The sequence below is a fragment of the Mytilus galloprovincialis genome, chromosome 3 (genome assembly GCF_965363235.1).
Source record: "Mytilus galloprovincialis chromosome 3, xbMytGall1.hap1.1, whole genome shotgun sequence".
Taxonomy (NCBI): domain Eukaryota; kingdom Metazoa; phylum Mollusca; class Bivalvia; order Mytilida; family Mytilidae; genus Mytilus; species Mytilus galloprovincialis.
This window is the reverse complement of record NC_134840.1, coordinates 66489093-66509087: the sequence shown is the minus strand read 5'-3', so window position 1 is coordinate 66509087 and position 19995 is coordinate 66489093. Positions and strand designations below refer to the sequence as shown.

Sequence of the window (19995 nt, the reverse complement as noted above, 5' to 3'; positions counted from 1 at the left end):
ACTTAGACTTAGGAGTTTTAAATGCCCCTTAGTATCTCTGATCATAATGGTATTCCGAAAAATCAAAATGCACAGTCAATATACCGATCTTGGAAACGGAAATAACTGTTAGGAGTAATATGAACGCTATTGAGACCTTGGAGTCAACATTTCTGTGAACCTGGTGAACTAACATACAAAGCACCCAGTACAACAACTCATTCAATAACAAAAACATGGTACAGAAGATTTTATATTTTCCTATTAATTGAGGTAACAAGGAGTATATTACAATATTAGACATTATTTTCGACAAAAATTACGCACTTTTTAATGACATTTATCATCTTAAGATAAGATATGATATGTGTTATTGTTGAGCAGACATCATGACATCAATCAGTCGAAACAGAAAACAATACTAATATAACTCTTGTCATCATGTTAACTTATAAATAAGAGAGATAACCCAATTTTAATACGTGACATGATACACAATAAAATATATGAAAAGAGTACAAAATACTTGTATCTATTAAAAGAATATTTATTTTTTTCCAAATTACAGGTTCACTAAAGAGTATTTGAATTGGATAAAATTATTGAATTAATTGTTAAAAAAAATAAGACATTACAATTTAACGTAAATATCACCATAAGGCTCGGATAGAAACAGAGCAAAAAAAATATAAAAAATAAACCAAAGAAACTGTGATCGTATATGTAACTATAAAATGTTGGAACATTATATATACCTTCTGATAAACGATCATTTGATTCGATTTTTCTTATGCATCTGTTAACCAATTAAGGGAGTTCGCTTCTCAGTTTCAAAGTAATTAACTTTTCAAAACACTAGTTTATATTGATAAGGAATTAATACAGGAATCCAAAGATCAAAAAAAATATATAGGTCACCATGCTTGTTTTCGAGATATGAGTCATTGAAATTTTGGCGGGAAAATATTCTCTCTTGACTTTTCATAACTTGATCATTGACAAGTTAAAGTTCTCAAAAACTGTTAAAAAGTAATTAAAATTTTATAAGACTTTTACAGATGGCTTATCATTATACATGTTAAAGAATTTCAAAAAGAAAAATGGGGGTCACCGGGCAAATTTTTTCAAGGCATTCAAATGGATGAAACCAGAGGATTCCGAAAATCTGACAAAAAATCCAAAACATGACAAGCCAGTTTCCTTAATTGCTATTGGCCCCTCCTCCTTTTCCCCTTCAAAAAAGAAACAAACAAAAACAATAACAAAACAAACAAAAAATAGTGGTGGTGCAATTAAATATTGTAACGTTAAGTGGCAAACATTTCATTCATGTTCAGGACATGAACAAATTAACAATTAATTCTATAGTTATAGGAACTGTAACTGATGTCGGTCGGGATAATTAGACTGCCACTGGAAAATGAGGATATGACGGATATGGACAGAAACTTGCCTTTGCAAAAGGCCACCTATACAGACCCCTAAAAAACATAACCATTGGGTGTTCAGCAGACATCATGACATAATTCGCGGAGGCGGATTTAGGGGGCCAGGTGGCCCGCCCCCCCCCCTTTTTTTCAGAAAAATTTTGGTTGGTTATATAGGGAATCACTGAAGCGTGACGGAATCGGGCCCCCTTAGGCAGTCAGTAGGCCCCCCTCTTTTCTAGATCCGCCACTGATTCGGTCGTAACAGAGAAACATGAATTCGTTCAACTTAAAAAGAGCGATAACCAACTTTAAATTTTAATACCTGCCATGATACACAATGATAAAATATAACTTACGAAAAGAAGAGAAGAATAGCATCTAGTTATAGAATATTTTATGTTTCAAAATTACAGGAAAAATTAATTTAGTAAAAAATGAGACAATCCAATTCAATATTAATATCACCAAAAGTCTGTCAGAAACAGACGCAGCCATACATACAAGAACAACAAAATTGAAGAAAAAAACAGAGATCGAGACTGTAATCGTAACTCAATAGACCCTCAATATAATGCCTTGTAATAAATAAACGATCATTTGATTATTCGCTTTTTCTTATGCACCTGTTTACCAATTGCTGTTGAAGACCCTACCCCCCCCCCCCCCCCCCCCCCCCCCCCCCCATTTGGTTCCCTTTCCAAAATAACAAAAACATAACAAACAAACAAAAATGGTGTGCAATTAAATGTTGCTCGTGGAATTCTGGTCACGAAATATATTGCAAATTCTGAGTAAGAAAAGGATAAATAATGTGTCTTTACATTTAGAATTACTAAGAAATTCTTCTTGAAATCGTGTGTTTCCTTCAGGGAATTTCCCGAAAATCGTTGTCCGTTTTTTCAGTCCTTTGAGGTAAGTGCCGAAATTTTGTCTTATAGTTTAAAAATAATCATATTTGTTATAAAAATATAATTTACCGGCACATTTCTTCCATTTCCGAGCCATTCTTCGAAGTTTTTACACCTCAAAATCATAAAACGGCGAAATTGTGTCCCCAGCGAATATGTGCGCCCCACTCGAGATCTAACCTTTAATGGTTGGGTTTCGTCGGGTGTGTTGAAAAAATGAAATTTCTGTGTGTAAATGTTTGCCTAGTATGAGACTTTCGACTGTGAAAAGTGACAGGGCTTTTCGTATACTAGACCAGAGACATAATGTATTATATATGTCTCTCAGTGACTAGACTGCATGCATGATCCATTCATATATATCTCCATATTTTTTTTTGTATAATTTGACATTGTATATATATTTAAAAATTGAAAACAACACGTATAAAAATGTCTTGCGTCCGAAGCGCTTTTCTGGATTTACCTTCATCAGGAACGCTCGATCTTGTTGAAGGCTAGTCCAAATAATTATGACTTCTTGAAAGGCTATTATATTTTTTTTCTTTGGCGCCTTACTTCGCTAGTCCAAATAATTATGACGTCTTGAAAGGCTATTATATTTTTTTTCTTTGACGCCTTACTTCGCTAGTCCAAATAATTATGACGTCTTGAAAGGCGTCATAATTATCGACGTAAGGCGTCAAAGAAAAAAAATATAATAGCCTTTCAAGACGTCATAATTATTTGGAAGTAGGGGAGATCGGGGTTGAATGAGACACTTTTTATGTTCTTGTCTATACATACAAATCAATTATACGCAGCTTTCTCACTAGACCTAGCAAACTAGACAAACATCTCGTGTACATTTTTAAAAGGATTTGAATCCACTAAAGTTATTTCTTAAGTCACATCTGACGATTTAATGGGGGTTGTCGAATGTCACTACCTACCCCGTGTGCGGGGTACGTTGAGACAGGGGTTGGGGTAAGTTGTGACATACATACAGTACTGGTAGTCCTGTTCACATGTTCAGATGTACATGCTTTGTCATAATTTCAGAAGGTGGAAGACCTACTAGATGGGTCATACCTTGTATTGCGCGTGAAATATGCTATGTTAAGAGCTTTTGCGTCAGTCATGTATTCTTTGTCCTTGACCTCATTTTTATGGTCAAGGAACTGTTTTGTCATATGAAATACCGCACTTATATTTAGTTACTAGTATGATAACTTTTATGTTTGGTATTATGTATATTGGATTCTTGCAAGGTGTACATGCCATTCAGACAGTGTTAACCGACAACCTAATTTCATGGATCAGTTATCATGTCCGTATCACAGATGTCCATAGAAATATATGCAATAGTCTACTGTATTCGGTGTATGAATGAAGCACTCACACCACATCTTCCTTTTATCTAAATATGAATGAAATTCAATTATAATAAAAGCAGGCGAGACATTTCAGACATGGTAATGCCATATAGTGAATGTCTAAGCAGTGGCTATCTTTTACGATGCTCGAAAAAAATACTATTAATATTAATAATACGTTGTAAAATAATCAAGATATATGAAAGAATATAAAACAAAAGAAAAGGAACCGTTTGTGCTGTCATATAAAACTCCATTACATAATTGTAAAAGTATAAAAACAAGCAGATGCTGCTAAAATACAACCATACTTCTGTGTAATGTTGGACTGAAAGGGCCCTTTAAAAATTATTTTGTTTAAGATGAATGAAAAAGCTTTGTTTTATAAGACATATAAATGCTGACTTTTAAGTAATATATATAATGCCATTTATACATAATGCAGTTAAATGATATACTGATGCGTTGGTATGTGATTGAGTGTGGTTTGCATTGCCATTTGTGGATAAGGTTTTATATAGCAGATGCTGCTCAAATGAAAATATCATTTTGTGTTGCATTGTATTTATGTTGCATTATTTCATAACTTTTCCTCACTGCCCAATTGTACGTCTTTTTGACTGAACAATCTAGTTTTCTCCTACTTTGAAACAAAAACAACGGAAACAAAAGTGTTTTATTTCAGATGTTGTTTGTGTATATTCCTTATTTGGATTGAAAATAATTCTTATTGGAATTAATGGGCGAAAAGACTCACAATATACTTGTCTGAGGTTGTCACAACCTGTCCCGTTTGTGCTGTATCAACCTGCCCCTATGAAGTGTTGGTCACGTGGCGATCAGGCGTGGAGAAACTTATTGTACTTGGATTTTATATGATATCACACATTGAGCCCCGGATTTTTATCTTCATTTATATATCTTGACTATTTACAAGGTATCATTAATATCAATAGCATAAAAAATATTTCGTACATCGTAAAAAATACTTACGGCTTAGATTTTCAGTTTTTACTTCATAAAATCTTCAAAAACGCTTCTATGGCATAACCATTTCTATCTCGATGCAATTTGAAAAAGACTTCACGAAAACTGTCTAAATATGCCATAATTTCTTCTCTAAAGGAAGATTTGCAGTCCCTGTCTCATTCAACCCGTGTCACATTCAACCCCAGTCTCCCCTAAGGCGTCAAAGAAAAAAAATATAATAGCCTTTCAAGACGTCATAATTATTTGGACTAGTTAACGTTGAAGGCAAACATTCTAATGCAATTATTTTGTAACAATTGTTCTGATTGGATAACAGCAAGCGTAAAATTCTCTATCTCCTTGTCTGTAAGGAAGCCGACATTTTGAATTTCGGAATGTATTAACATGTTATTTCTACAATAACAAACAAAAAACTCACTTGTTGCGCCTAAACATCTTCTTTTTATCAAATTTTATTACATTCTGAAGCGGCACAGAAGCCAGAAAACGGCCGGTGTTTATGTTTGACGCCGGAAGCATACCTATGACGTCACCTAGTGTAGGAACCAACGAACATAACATCTTTTCGCGGAATTTTCTTTAATGAACATTTTACACTGAAATAATGATTGAAATTTAATTATAAACTTGTTTTGCATTAGAATAGAGATAACTGTATTGTATTTGAAGCTTTACGGACGTCAATCGGTAGTTTTACTGTCGCAAATACCCGTTTACCTGAGTGTCTCCGCTCCGCGTCGCCAGGTAAACTAAATTTGCGACAGTAAAACTACCGATGGACGTCCTTAAAGCTTCAAATACAATACAGTTATCTCTTAAGTACCGGCGAAACCGTTGAAGAGCTATATCAAAAATACCTAAAATAATAGTTAAATTCATCTAAAGCCAACTTTGCCTGAGGGAGTTGAAACCTTAAGTTTCTAAATAATTTCAAAATTTATAAACGGACAATTAAATGAATCATAAATTGATATAAAATTGTCTTCACTTTATCCATCCCTTCATTATGAAATATCATGAAATCTTTTAAAATAAGCAAAACACCCTTTGCAGACTGTGGAATATAATTTTTCATGTACCACTACCCAACCCCCAACCTCAGGCTGGTAAAGTGAATGTTTCCTATAGTAAAGACAAAATGCTAAATATAGGTTATTTCCGTCTATAAATAAAGTTGTGAACTTTGACTTTGAACTGAACCGAAGGCAATCAAAATTTTCTCGAAACGACTGGATTCTTCGGGAGTTTGAAATACAGTCTTATTTGCGTTTGATTTTATGACGTACATAAGTAATAATTCAATGCTGCAATTTGAATTCGATCATTTATTTAGATAAAACCGAAACGAGAATTTTCTCGATAAGAGTTGGGTAAATCTTTATATGAAAGTGAAGCTTCTGTTGCAACATCATTTAATAAGGTCAGTATTATTCAGTATAAAGCACATACTATTTGTACTTGCGTGCCGACATGTCAGGTAGGCAAACTTACATTATATTTTCTTTATCTTGTCTAGATAAATTATCATGACGTCTGCTGAGGGCCGTTCGAACTATACCGAATTTCGTTTCATATTTTCTTTTTATTATTTTGCTATTCATTTATTTTATTTTTGTGTGTGTGTCCACTCTACACTTCGTGCACGTGTGGAAAGAAAAATAAATACATAGATATATATCAAAATATTAAAAAGAAAATATGAACCACACAAGTAGACAGGTAACTCATGTTATTTACTTATTAACACTTGTTGTTGACTAGTTGGATATATTGATATATTTATCGGTGAGTGCGAAATCTGTTGGGTCAGCAATATTTTTTTCACTTATTTTGTTTGATTTTTCATATAATATACATGTATTTTAGTTTATTATTATATGACTATAAATTTTCTGTTTTCTCATTGGCTAAAAGCATAGGAAATCCTCTTTGATAAAACATTATATTCACCGCATCAAAAATCACGAGAGGTTAATATAAGATTTGGAACAGCGTCCGTGTACCTAAATATAGAAACGGGGAATTCTTGTTAGCTATTTAAGGGATGTATAAATAAAATGGTTTTTAATTGGACGACCAAATAAATATCAACCAATCAGCGCTCTCGACATAAAATCGTTTCGATCTAACAGACGACAGTTACATGTTTCCGGCAACAAAGTATGGCTGGAGCAGCAGAAGTAGCTACTGAAAAACGCTTTCCATCGTTAAATAATGAGGAAATTAAGAAGATTTTGATAGAAAAAGATTCTAAAAATACTCGCCGATCAACAGATTCTAGCGTGAGGACATTTAAATCTTATTTAAGAGAGAAAAATCTACCTGAAGATTTCGAGAATTTGCCAAAAAATATGAAAATGACACTGAGAACTAAAGAGTCATATAATAAAGCAATTGTTGACTTTTGATATCAGTTGATACAATGATTTATCAACCCCAGATGTGATATTCACCTCGGCCGTTGGCCTTGGTGAATATCACATCTCTGGGGTTGATAAATCATTGTATCAACCTCATCAAAAGTCAATAATTGTATAATATCTCAAAGGTCTACAAATATTAACCCTCTTGCTGCCGGAGGGAATGGCGCATCCTTCAAAAATAAAGATCACAGCCTGTTTATTTTAAAATTAATTAGCTGAAATGTTTAGTCTTGCAAAATGTATTATTACTTTCTGGAAACGTCGTACAAGTCAGATAAAAAACAACAGTAACAAAAGAAACAGGCTATCGCCTTGGACCTTGACCTGACTACTCGTGCAGAAAAACTATCCGGCAACGGTTGTTACCAGCCTGTTTCTTTGTTACCTTTGTATTTTATCTAATACGAGTTGACCTCTTAGTGTTAATTTTATGTCTAACAGTAGAAATGTGTTCATTGAGGCATAACTGAGTGGAATTTACCTAATCACAGCTTTCAATTATAATGAACAATTGATTGTACATGTAGTCAGATCAGAAGTAAACTAGAGATTAAGTACATCAGTTGATGCATCAAATGATGAAAGATACTGTCATACATGTAAGAAGTAGAAAATGCACAAGTTGCTGTATTCCGCTTTAAATCCAGTATCATATTCTGCTTTAAATCCAGTATCGATAAATATTTCCCTCTTTAAGAGTTAATTTATCCCTCTATAGAAGTGTGATTTCTCTATACACACAACAGGGGGTACCGGGGTTTGTTCCTAACCTGTTGAATATGCCACCACCTTTTTTGCAGCCATGTAATATTGACATTGGGGCTGGGACACAGTATAATAGTCCTAGATTAGGGGCATTTTTTTTTTGAATATGTGGAGGTGTAAAATATGAGAGGTCCTATGCATGTTTGAAAGCAACTGTTCTGTTTCAATATTTTCTCATATTTTTCATATCATTTTCCTCCATTATGAAATCTACCCCTATTCAATATGGCTGCTTTAATGGTGAAAAAGGTCTATGGAAACCATGACCACATCTGATCCATGTTTAGTGATTTGCCTCAGCATTGCTAAGATGCAGGTAAAATTAATTGACAATAAAAATGATAAACTTTATAAAACATTTTTTTATTAAATTATAATATAATATTTTGTGGAAAATTTTGTCACCATAAGAATTCAATCTTTATTTTTTTTCCATTTACTAAGTCACTTTCTGATGAAGAGTCTGACAGACATGGCAGGACAGACAATGACAGACAAATTCCAAAATCTCAGAGTGAGAGGGTTTATCCGATCAAAGTTTAAGTCTAGAGCATTATACATTGTAGTATTTGGATATTATCAAAATCTTGTGTACCATTATTTTCTAAGAACTAGCAAAAACTCAAGATGAATCTGAGAACAGATAGTTATCGTTTCCAAAATTATTTTTTTTATCTTGTTACAATGTATTCTGCTATAGTCAGATAATCATGATAGTGACAGAAAAGGTTACTACAGCTGTAGTAAGGCAAACATGGATTTTTTTTATGTCAAAGTTTGAAACAAATGGAAGTTTTTAACGACCTTGACTGGCTATACAGTCCTTGCACGGTCCTCACTGTAACAATGATTTTATACAGCCCAAGTTATACTTTACTAACTGAAGATTTCAGATTATAGATATACATGTATATACAGCTGGTTACTATATAGAAAAAAAACAGCACATTCTTATGTACAGACATTACTACACGTACAGTGTATATATAATATAATGTTAAAAAATATACTTGTGTGTCCACACTCGATTTAGATATTTAGTACACTCACTTCAGCTATCCCTTTTAGACATTTTGTTAATCGCCTAATTGGTCATATTATGCTTCAATAGATTAACGCCTTTTAGTGCGGTGACTGAAGGCAGATTTTTTTTAATTTAATCTCCCCACCGAACACACACCTATGTAATATATCATTGGAAAGAGGAAATCGTGTACTATAATAATATGCCTGTCGTCAAGACTTGATATGGTCACATTTTTTTAAAATTGAGGTCAAAGGTCATATGTAAAAATCTGTGAAAATTTGGGAGGGTTTCAATTTTGACATTTTTTTTATATTTCTAAACTCTATCTAAATACAAATGATACTGTTTTGGCTTTAGTAATGTTTGTTATTATACATAAACCTTAATCATTGAGATTTTTTTATCAAAAAAATTCATAAAACGAAGTTTTATAAACAAAACTTCAAAAATCAAATTTTCAACCTATAAAATGTTTAGAGCACCTTAACCTTATGACAAATTTCAAATTCAGGTAAACATCAAGTGTCATGCAGGACAATACTTTAAAATTATTTTTTAAACCATCATATTGGGTGAGGTATGAAACCAAAGCAATAGAACACTACAGTCAAATATGACCTCAAATTGAATTTGCGGATACTTTATTTTTTTTTAAAGACTACTCGTTGCTTTTGGTTTTTTTCACAATTATTACTGCTTCCATAGTATTATCTGTTGTTATGTATTTTACTCTGGTTAAAATCTATTACATTATAGGTTTTGTACCTATATATCCCCCCTTTTTTCTTGCAACGTACCACAAACTTCAAAAGTATTCCATATAAAAAAAAGAAGATGTGATATGATTGCAAATGAGACATAAATTAACTTACAATTATAGATCCCATACGGGCTTCAACAATGAGTAAAAAATTAAATAATAAATTCATACTGCATAGTCTTCAATTCCCGAAACAAATAATGTAAAACAAACGAAAAATCTAACGGCCCGATTAATGTACAAAATGAATAAGAAACAAATAGAAACAAACGACAAACACTGCATTACCATCTCGTGACTTGAAACTGACACATACAGAATGTGGCCGGGTTAAACTTTTTTAAGGGCGCACCAACACTCCCCTAACCTGGGTATACCAGTGCAACAAGCTTTATACCAAATCAACCGTTATCTTCATCATCTTCATTTTCATCAACCGTCACAAGACATGTTTTAATATTTCTACTCATTTCACTCATGTCCACATGTCTGCACATGAAAGGTTCTGCTCACAGCAAACACGTTATTTTGAGTTTTTCTTTACAAGTATAGACAAGGTATTGTAGGAAGTCCGAAGACATTTGTTCCTAAAAAAAAATACCAGCTTCAAACCATCCCTATCAATTCATCCAAGATTTAACAGAGATCTAAAAAGGGGTTTAGGAAGGTGTGATGACATCCATATGCGTGTCTGTAAAGATGCTGAGGAAACATTATACGAGATGAACACACTATCTTGAATTCGCTCAATTTCATGGTTTGCAATACATTAGATAGCGTCGCACTTAACTTTAAGAAGCATAACGTCCATTGGCATTCAATGTTTTAACAAGGTGTTTTGAACTAAACTCATGGTACATTTGTAAAGCCAATCGTAAATAAAAAAGAGTAAAACAAAATTGGCCACACACACGATTGACTTAACAATTTCTTAGCATTTACGCAATTTCTCTGGTGCCATTTCCTGAGAATAGTCTTGGCTGTATGCAGTTTCATCGAGTAACTATAAAATGAATTGCAATAAATACGAAGGCATTGACTGAATTGAAAAAGGAAGAGACAATTCATCCGAAGTTGGGTATTTTTCTTTAGAGTTTCGATGTCTTTTCTAAGTATACTTGCAGCGGAATGAAATATCTGTCCGTTATGTGTGTCTATTACCGTTGACATTTAGATTTTGAGGTCAGTTTTCAATTGCCTAGCAGCTGATATTGCATCTCAAATAGTTATTTTGCTACTATATATTATGTTATATTTGCCTTGAACTTGTTGTTTGACAACTGAATTTCTATAGAAATCAATAAGTTTAGACCGCATGTTAAAAGTAGAATATTTTAAATTAGAGTAGATCTGTATTTATCAAGAAACGGTGTCACGAGGAATGACCATTAAATCGTTGTCAATAGCCAAAATAAAATTAGTAAAAGCAGTATCGTGATCTGAGATATCTGCTTCCACGGGTTTGGATTTTTTTGGGTCTTTTCTCGTTTTTAGCAAATGATTTGTAATGCAACCAAAATGACAGAGTGCTTGAAGTTTAAAAGATGGACGGAAAAACTATTTCAATTTTAACTTTGTCTGACACGGATAAAACATTCTTCATACGCTCATCTGATTCAAACTTGCGTAGTTTTTTTGATATTTCTAAAATGTTTTGTTGCAACAAAATGTACAAGCGCTCCAGTTGAACGACTGCATTCTAGAACGCATACAAATACTCGAAACTGGGGGACAACAGTCCGATAATTGTATGTCGTCATTAAATATCAAATAAGAAGCTTCCTCGCTCTAAAAGGGGGCACAAATATGTTAACTTGTGTAACTTTTGTAGCATGAACGATGGTAAACTGCCTGCACGGAGTTCTTCGAATTAACAGCTATCGCATGAAATCATAGGCACTTGTTTCTGTCAATATGGGGTTTTCTATCCATACCCGTACGGGTGATTTTTCGTACGGGTATGGATAGTAAACCCATATTGACAGAAACAAGTGCCTTTTCATGAAACATGTTCACCTCATCCAATCTTTTATTCGATGCAGATACAAAAATCGACTTCCCTATATGGTGAAATTGACTCAAAATTCCAGTCGAGTTTCTTTTTTTTGCATATTAAGCACTGCATAAAATTGAACGACTTTATTCTTTTCTTTTGGACTTATTGGAGCAAGTTGCAACGGACTTCACATATCACGGAATATTTACTGAAACTATCCGTCAATTATTTTGATTTTCAATAAGACTTTTCTGACAAAGTATATTTGATGTTTTGTAACAAAAAACATAGAATATAAACATATACAAACAAATTATGTGGCATATATGTACACTTTAATTGAAAATATGTGTATATAATAGCGAAAAAGGTAGTAATTCCATCTATCAGTTGAGAGCAAATTATTGACTAATACACAAAATGTGACGGAAGGCAAGTGATTAAGTTCCGTGTTGAAATTGAAGTTTTTAGTCCATTCTTTTTCCATTGATTTCTTAAGGTTTTATTTCATATTTTGGTTCCGAAAATTTTATCACTTATTAGTTTTATGAAATACTATATGCTTAAAATATCATGGGATAATTTTTATTACTGCTATGAAGAAGAAACCAAAGTTTGTGTCTGAATTTGCAATTAAAATTACCTCAATTTTAAACAGTCCAAACTTCGCAAATTTTATAGATTAGAAGAAAATAAAATACTAAATAGAATATTTTGACATATAAAAATGGCTTCAGGAAAAACTATTTCAATTAAATGTGAGAAAACATACACATTTTTTCAATTTGAAAAAGGGGGGTTAAAGACATATTTGTCTTTAAGTTAAGACCATTTTTAGCCGTGTGTTATTTGGGGAGATTAAACTCGCGATCTAGACGACTTTTTACACTTCTGTCACCGCACTATTTAGCTATGCTACCGTCATTGACCATAACTATGTTAATTAAACTTATTTATAATGTAAATTTTTCAGGTTCTGGCCAGCTCTGACAACTTCGAAATGTATGAAGTGATAGTGTTAAAGGAAGGATATTGTGTTTCTGATGGACCAGGTAATTCTTTATTTATAATGTTTCAAAAATCATGTTTTTATTACCACAAATTACATAAGGCAGATTTTACAGTATTGTGTTCTGTCTCCTACTTTCATGTTGCTAACGTGACGGAGACAAAAATGAGTAACGTTAGCGACATTTGGACATGTCACATGAGCAACAACATCTTTAAAAGTTAAAATGTATGCACACAGTGATGTTTAATATATGCCTGGAGTAATAAAATTGTACAGTCTGGTTTAGAATTTCTAAATATACAGAATGTCATTTGCAGGTGTACTTTATATCAAATGAATACACAAGAAACCAAAAAAATAGTAACGTTAGCGACATTTGGACATGTCACATGAGCAACAACATCTTTAAAAGTTAAAATGTATGCACACAGTGATGTTTAATATATGCCTGGAGTAATAAAATTGTACAGTTTGGTTTAGAATTTCTAAATATACAGAATGTCATTTGCAGGTGTACTTTATATCAAATGAATACACAAGAAACCAATTCGTAATAGTAACATTAGCAACATCTACTATCATGACATTACCTTTTGTTGCGAACGTCTTTTTGATGGACGGAATACATTTAAGGTCCTCTTGTAACGATATTACATACAACTTACCTTCTTTGGTTCCCCATCATGTGAAGGAACTGACTCCGAATCTATTTCTGCAAAGGGCGATATCGTAACTCCTATACAGGAGAGTTACAGATCTAAATATATGTTGCACACGTGACCCTGATTTGGACGGAAACCTCGAGCAGTAACGTTCGCAAAAAATAAAACAGCCAATGATATTGATTCCTCAAGTCCTTTGACCCCCTTACGTCATCCAAATTTAATATGATTGCTATTTCAATTATTTATAAAACCCGGGATAAAAATAACTACAATGGGCTGTCTGAGAACCAACAAGAAAATTGCGATCGTGACATACCACAATGGACGGAAAAGATGTGACGTTAGCAACAATATTATTAAATTACCTTTTTCAGCCTTTACCAATAAAAATCTGCCTTAAAGTTATGATTAAAACACAAAAGAAGACTTTTTATTAAAATATAAGTCCATGTTATTAGGCTCCACTTATAAATAATACTTCAAAATTCCACTCCAAATAAGCTGGATGTCAGTAAAGTAGGTCATGATGTCTATTCCATGTCCAATATTTTGAAATTAAAAACCCTCTAATTCTAACAAAAAACACAAACACAGAGTAATTTTTATTTTTATTTACTCAGAAAGACACATTTTATTCAATAACATAATGCATTACTCCATTACACAGTCTGTTTCACAGTTTCAGCAATTGCTTTTTTGATGGATACAAAAAAACAACAATTCCTTCTTATTGTAAAATCTGCCATAATGAATTTTAATAAATTGGTGTCACTTTTATTTTTCTAATGCCCCTTTTACATGCTTTACAACTGAAGTTTGCCTTAACAAAAACAGAACATTTTTGAAATTATCATGATTATACACAATGTTTATCATGCTTATAACCACAAAACTTGGATCAAGTAGGAATTTGGGAATCATCACTTTTACCGTTCTTGAGTTATGTCCCTTTATAGTTTATAATTGTTATATGCATCATCTGTGTCCCATTAACATGATTAACATATTTCTCGTTTAATTGTTATGTGACTGTCATACTGTGTTTGGTATTAATAAAATGTACATGTTCATGTTTAAATAAAACTCTATCTGAAAAGAACTTGAAGAAAAACAAATAACAATACTTTTTACTGCAACCAATTATCACATCATGCATACGTATTCACCATTTTGTTCATGTACATAAATTGATGATGTAGTTTATTTCTGGTTTTACAAAATAAAAACAATGCATTTAACATCATGAACATGTTTAATGCTGTATTTGCAGGTTTGATGAAAGCTGCAGGCACAATAACCTTGCTGAAAGGTCCACAGAATATAATGGTAGATACAGGAAATCCATGGGACAAACAGTTAATACTTGATGGTAATATTTGATTTCATCATTTGTTCATAAATAACTATTTCAGCAGATTTTGAAGTCTACCACAACTGAATCAGATGGAAGAAACCTAAATAAGTTTTTCATACCAGTCTTAATATATTATAAATTTATAGATTTTTAATGCCCCATTTATTGGCATTATGTTTTCTGGTCTGTTTGTCTGTCTGTCCCACTTCAGGTTAAAGTTTTTGGTCAAGTTAGTTTTTGATAAAGTTGAAGTCCAATCAACTTGAAACTTAGAATACATGTTCCCAATGATATGATCTTTCTATTCTAATTTTAATGCCATTTTACAGTTTTGACCACAATTTCACAATCCACTGAACATAGAAAATGATAGTGCCTGTTGGGCATCCTTATCATATGGACATGATGGACACATTCTTGTTCTGTGTGAGGCATCCTAATGGGAACATTTTACACCATGACCCTTTGATTCCTACCAGTGCCTAGTTTATTTCTTAGTGTTACATCATTTTCTTGTCCAACACATGCAACTTATGTTGTTGACCCCTGAAAAGAAAACCTATCTTAGTACCTACCTACACAACCCTATAAGGTATGCAACATTAAACAAAGAATTTTTTAAGGATTGTCCAAACTATTTTTAACCGGGTTTTTGTGACAAAAATGTCGGTTATTGATTTGGGGATGTACGGCGGGGCGGTCGGGCGGCCGGGCGGGCGGCAATTAAATGTTGTCCGTGCATTAACTCATGAACCGTTTAACCAAAGCTTTTAAAATTTTAATATGTTGTTACTAACAACTAAATGAAGGTCAAGTTCAATAATGGCGATTTTGACTTTTACCGTTCAGGAGTTATGGTTCTTGAAAGATTGAAAAATGGAGTTTCCAGTCGTGTCCGTGCATTTACGCATGAACTGTTCTACAAAAGCTTCCCAAATTTTAATATGTTGTTACTGATGACAAAATAGAGGTCAAGTTAAATAATGATGATTTTGACTTTTACCGTTCAGGAGTTATGGTTCTTGAAAGATTGAAAAAAGGTGTTTCCAGTCGTGTCCGTGCATTTTCTCATAAACCATTCAACCAAAGCTTTTGAAATTTTTATATGTTGTTACTGTGTAATACTGATGACAAAATAGAGGTCAAGTTCAATAATGACGATTTTGACTTTTACTGTTTAGGCGTTATGGTTCTTGAAAGATTGTAAAATGGCGTTTCCATTCACGTTGTTGCATTTACTCATGAACCATTCAATCTAAGCTTTTCAAATTTTAATATGTTGATACTGATGACAAAATGGAGGTCAAATTTGATATTGACGATTTTCACTTTCACCATTCATCAGTAATGGTTCTTGTGATATTGCCAGGACACAAATAAATATTAATAAATTCCGGTTTGCTGTCGTTGTGACAGCCTCTTGTTCATAGATCAGTTGTTAGAACTTTTTCTGGTAGCAATATATTTATGTTAAAAGGTAAAGAAGCAAATACATGGAACTATATACTGTAATAAAAAGATCATATATGATACTTGAATTTTAGAATTGCCTAAATCTGAGATGTTTTTTTCAGGATTAGAAAAGCATGGTCTGAAACCAGAACAGATTAGTTTTGTAGTGTGTAGTCATGGCCATGTAGACCATGTTGGTAACAATAATCTTTTTACTAATGCAGTACACATAGTGTGTTATGATGTATGTGTTGGAGAACAGTACATGTTACATCAATTTGACAAGGTAACAATAGAGTTTGATCTGAAGTATAAGTCTAACAGTACATGTTACATCAATTTGACAAGGTAACAATAGAGTTTGATCTGAAGTATAAGTCTAACAGTACATGTTACATCAATTTGACAAGGTAACAATAGAGTTTGATCTGAAGTATAAGTCTAACAGTATATGTTACATCAATTTGACAAGGTAACAATAGAGTTTGATCTGAAGTATAAGTCTAACAGTAAAGACTTAGTATACAATTATTATATTTAAAAAATAACTAATTTAAAAGTAGATTTAGAATTATACCTCTATGATACAGCAACCAAAAGAAAACGAAGAACTAAAAATAACTATTGAGGCATTCATTTAGACTGTTGGTGCATATTATATTTCTTCAGAATCATATTATCATGATTAGGGAATACCAGAATTGTCTCATTAACTACTATTAATGTTTCACATGCTATACAGTAAATGTTTCGATATACTTGAATATTGAACAATGTATGCAGTCAAGTTATCTTAATTTTTGCAGAACATTATTCATGATATATGGTGGATTTGTCATTAAACTCTTTAATTTACAAACATAATATAAGGAGATGTGGTATGATTGCCAATGAGACAACTAGCGTACATGGTCCATATGATGTGGATTTAAGCAGTTAAAGCTCACTGTACAGCATTAAGTTAAGATTTGTTTTTCATTGTACATAAGGTCAACTATATTTGGTGTATAAAATTATTTTATGGCTCAAATGTCTGGTAGGTTTGTCTGACCATAACTGCATTTTCATGGTCCAAAAGTCGGCTAACTATTGGATAACCAGTATGAGCAAAATTATCAAGTTAGTTCCCTTTCATAGATGAGTGTAAACATTTCTGTATTGATGGTGGTACATGACTTTTGTACACAGTTCATGTGTTATTTATCTCAAAGTTAATTAATCCTTTTCAGATTTTTAATTTGCTTTGATTGTTGGAGCTATTTACAGTTCTTGTGTAATACCTGTTTTTATTTAATATTAAATTTCAGGGTATTCCCTATGAGATAGATGACTTTGTAGAAGTAGTACCAACACCTGGACACACCGGAAAAGATGTCTCAGTTATCGTTAGGGAAACAGAAAAAGGCACTGTTGCTATAACAGGTAAGGTTTACTCAAGGAATGCAGTTTTGGATAAAGTTGATGTCCAATCAAATTGAAACTTAGTACACATATTCCCTGTGATGTACTTGAAATTCAGGCATTCTTAAGGGCATTTTAGACTAAAATGTGATTTTCTTTTTGCGATATTTAGAAAACTCCTGTTTGATTCATATAAAAAATTTCAAATGCATGTTTTAATTATTGCAATGATAATCCTGTTGCATTTTTCACAATAATAAAAACATTGCATTAGTTTCTGAATTTACAGTAATCTTTCTAGTTTAAATCTCAAATTAGAGTTTTGACTCCAATTTTATAGTTCACTGTAACATAGAAAACGAAAGTTAGAGTGGTCATCCATGTACTATGGACGCATTCTTGTTTAAAAATTGTGTATGTAATAACTTTTATTTTGATTTATAGGAGATTTATTTGAATGCTTTGAGGATCTACGAGAGCCAAGTATATGGCAAGACAATAGTGAAAACCCAGAAGATCAAGAGGCAAATCGTATCGGCATATTACAAATTGCAGACTATATCATACCTGGTCATGGACCAATGTTTAAGGTCCCAGAAAGTTACAAGACTCAGATGCAAGTGGTATTTTATGAAGAGTTTACTGCTATAACGCCTACTGGTATCATTTCTGAGACATCTGAATACATTGTGTGTGATGATGTGGTTTAACAGCAAGATGTGATAATGATGATCAATGGCATAATCATGATCAATGACATGATTAATCATGATCAATGACACGATTAATCATGATCTGTAGCATTATTATTCATTCATGTAAAGGTTATGGTACTTTTCATTATGGAACATGTACTTATTATGCCTACACCTAAATGAACAATGTTGTTTGACAATCTTCAGGGTTTGTGAGTGGATTTACGCTTTGCTGATAACACTATTAGATGGACCAGGCTGGCTAAATATGGTTTGCATGGCTTTGGCATTTGTTTTCAGCTGAAAGACACATATATATAATTTACTATATTGTGTTCATACTTTCTTTTCTGTTTTATTCAGGACATCTGCAATTTGTATAGATTCAATAGAGCTTTAAACAGGTCATGATTGACTATTAGGTCATGTACAAATATGATGATATTGCAAGTAACAAATTTCTTTATCCTTTATGATTTCTTTCAGAACAATTACAAAATTCTATCCACCTTAGTATCAGAACAGGGTAATAACACCATGAAAAAGCAACCAAAATTGATTCATATTCATACAAGCTTTGTGTCAGACCTATTTTCTAATGCATTAAACAGTCAGGGATACTACTTATACACGTAATTTTTATTTACTTGAAGAAGTCAAAATAAATATAAGATGTATTTCAAATCTCTAGAAAGGGGAAATAACTCACTGACTTCTACTGAGGATGTTTTCTTTGTTATTTGCTTGGCTAGTTAACAAGGCAGATCACAATGACAGATTTACCTTTATTGTAATTTAAAACAATGCAATATCATGACCATGAAATAGCATAATTTTTCTAAGACTCTTCATGCTCTTGTACACACAACATTTTGTGTACCAATTAATTTTGAACTTATTTAAATTACCTTTTTGTTATTCATGTCACTTATAATGAAAAATATTTAAGATAAACACAATTTTGTTTAGTATTTTACATCTCTGACTATAAGTTGATTGTTTACATACATATATTTCCCACATTTGCAACATATTGAAGGCTAAGCAAATATTTAGTCATTATACCACACAATTTTCTTATTTGCTAATATTCTACAGATTACAGACCTATCAAAATATTTCACTATCCATATTTAAAAAAGAAATGCAGGCTCCCTACAATGTCTGTAAAGATGTAACCTTTCTTTTTTGGCTAACAGAACTTTTGAAAGTTAATGAAACTGGTGTCCTGAAAAATAACTCTGATTGCTCTTTTTGTTTTAATAAGACATTTATAGCAGCACACTTTCAGCATTATACACAGCATATTTATTTAAACTGAGAAGCAGTATTCATGAATAAAATGTTCAGTTGTTTAGGATGGGCATAGATGTCATTTTAGTTATGATTGTTTGTACATAATATGATGGTGTTACAGTTTATATTGTAAAGAATTAATTCAACTGTTTTATGTTTATGCTTTTTTTTCACTTTTAATAACATACATTATTTTCTTAAGGAAACTTAAAAAGCTTGACAGCCTTCTTGGTGCTCAAAATGTTGGTATAGAGTTAACAGAAATGTTTTGGTGAGCCTAAATTCTAATCAAATGCTAGTATTCATTGAAATATATGTTTGATAGAGTTCTTAATTATCATCTGAATATTATTTTCATAGAAAATAACTTGGTAGAAATTTCAATCAATTTGTATTATTTATATCATGGTGCATGTAGTGTGGATTCATTTATTTTAGTGGGTACCAATTTTTGTAGATTGAGAAAAAAATGTATTTTGGTGGTTTT

The 19995-nt window shown here is 32.4% G+C and overlaps 1 protein-coding gene across 2 annotated transcripts; it reads left to right on the top strand.

Annotated features, from left to right (window-relative positions):
- Positions 1–5943: 5943 nt before the first annotated feature.
- On the top strand, positions 5944–18540 carry LOC143068680 (metallo-beta-lactamase domain-containing protein 1-like). Of its 2 annotated transcripts, none has more exons than XM_076242919.1 (6): positions 5944–6082; positions 12607–12685; positions 14581–14679; positions 16239–16402; positions 17424–17538; positions 17962–18540. In XM_076242919.1, the coding sequence occupies exons 2-6, from the start codon at positions 12634–12636 to the stop codon at positions 18225–18227; spliced, it is 696 nt and encodes a 231-aa protein (XP_076099034.1). In that variant the 5' UTR covers positions 5944–6082; positions 12607–12633; the 3' UTR covers positions 18228–18540. The 2 variants fall into 2 exon arrangements, with proteins under 2 accessions (XP_076099034.1, XP_076099036.1); XM_076242921.1 differs by having other exon boundaries at positions 6079–6139.
- Positions 18541–19995: the final 1455 nt, after the last annotated feature.

Excerpts from the sequence above, each read along its gene's own strand:
- LOC143068680 (XM_076242919.1), top strand. The coding sequence starts at position 12,634 with ATGTATGAAGTGATAGTGTTAAAGGAAGGATATTGTGTTTCTGATGGA. Across the intron at positions 14,680-16,238 it reads CAAACAGTTAATACTTGATG|GATTAGAAAAGCATGGTCTG; the intron begins GTAATATTTGAT and ends TGTTTTTTTCAG. Across the intron at positions 16,403-17,423 it reads TGTTACATCAATTTGACAAG|GGTATTCCCTATGAGATAGA; the intron begins GTAACAATAGAG and ends ATTAAATTTCAG.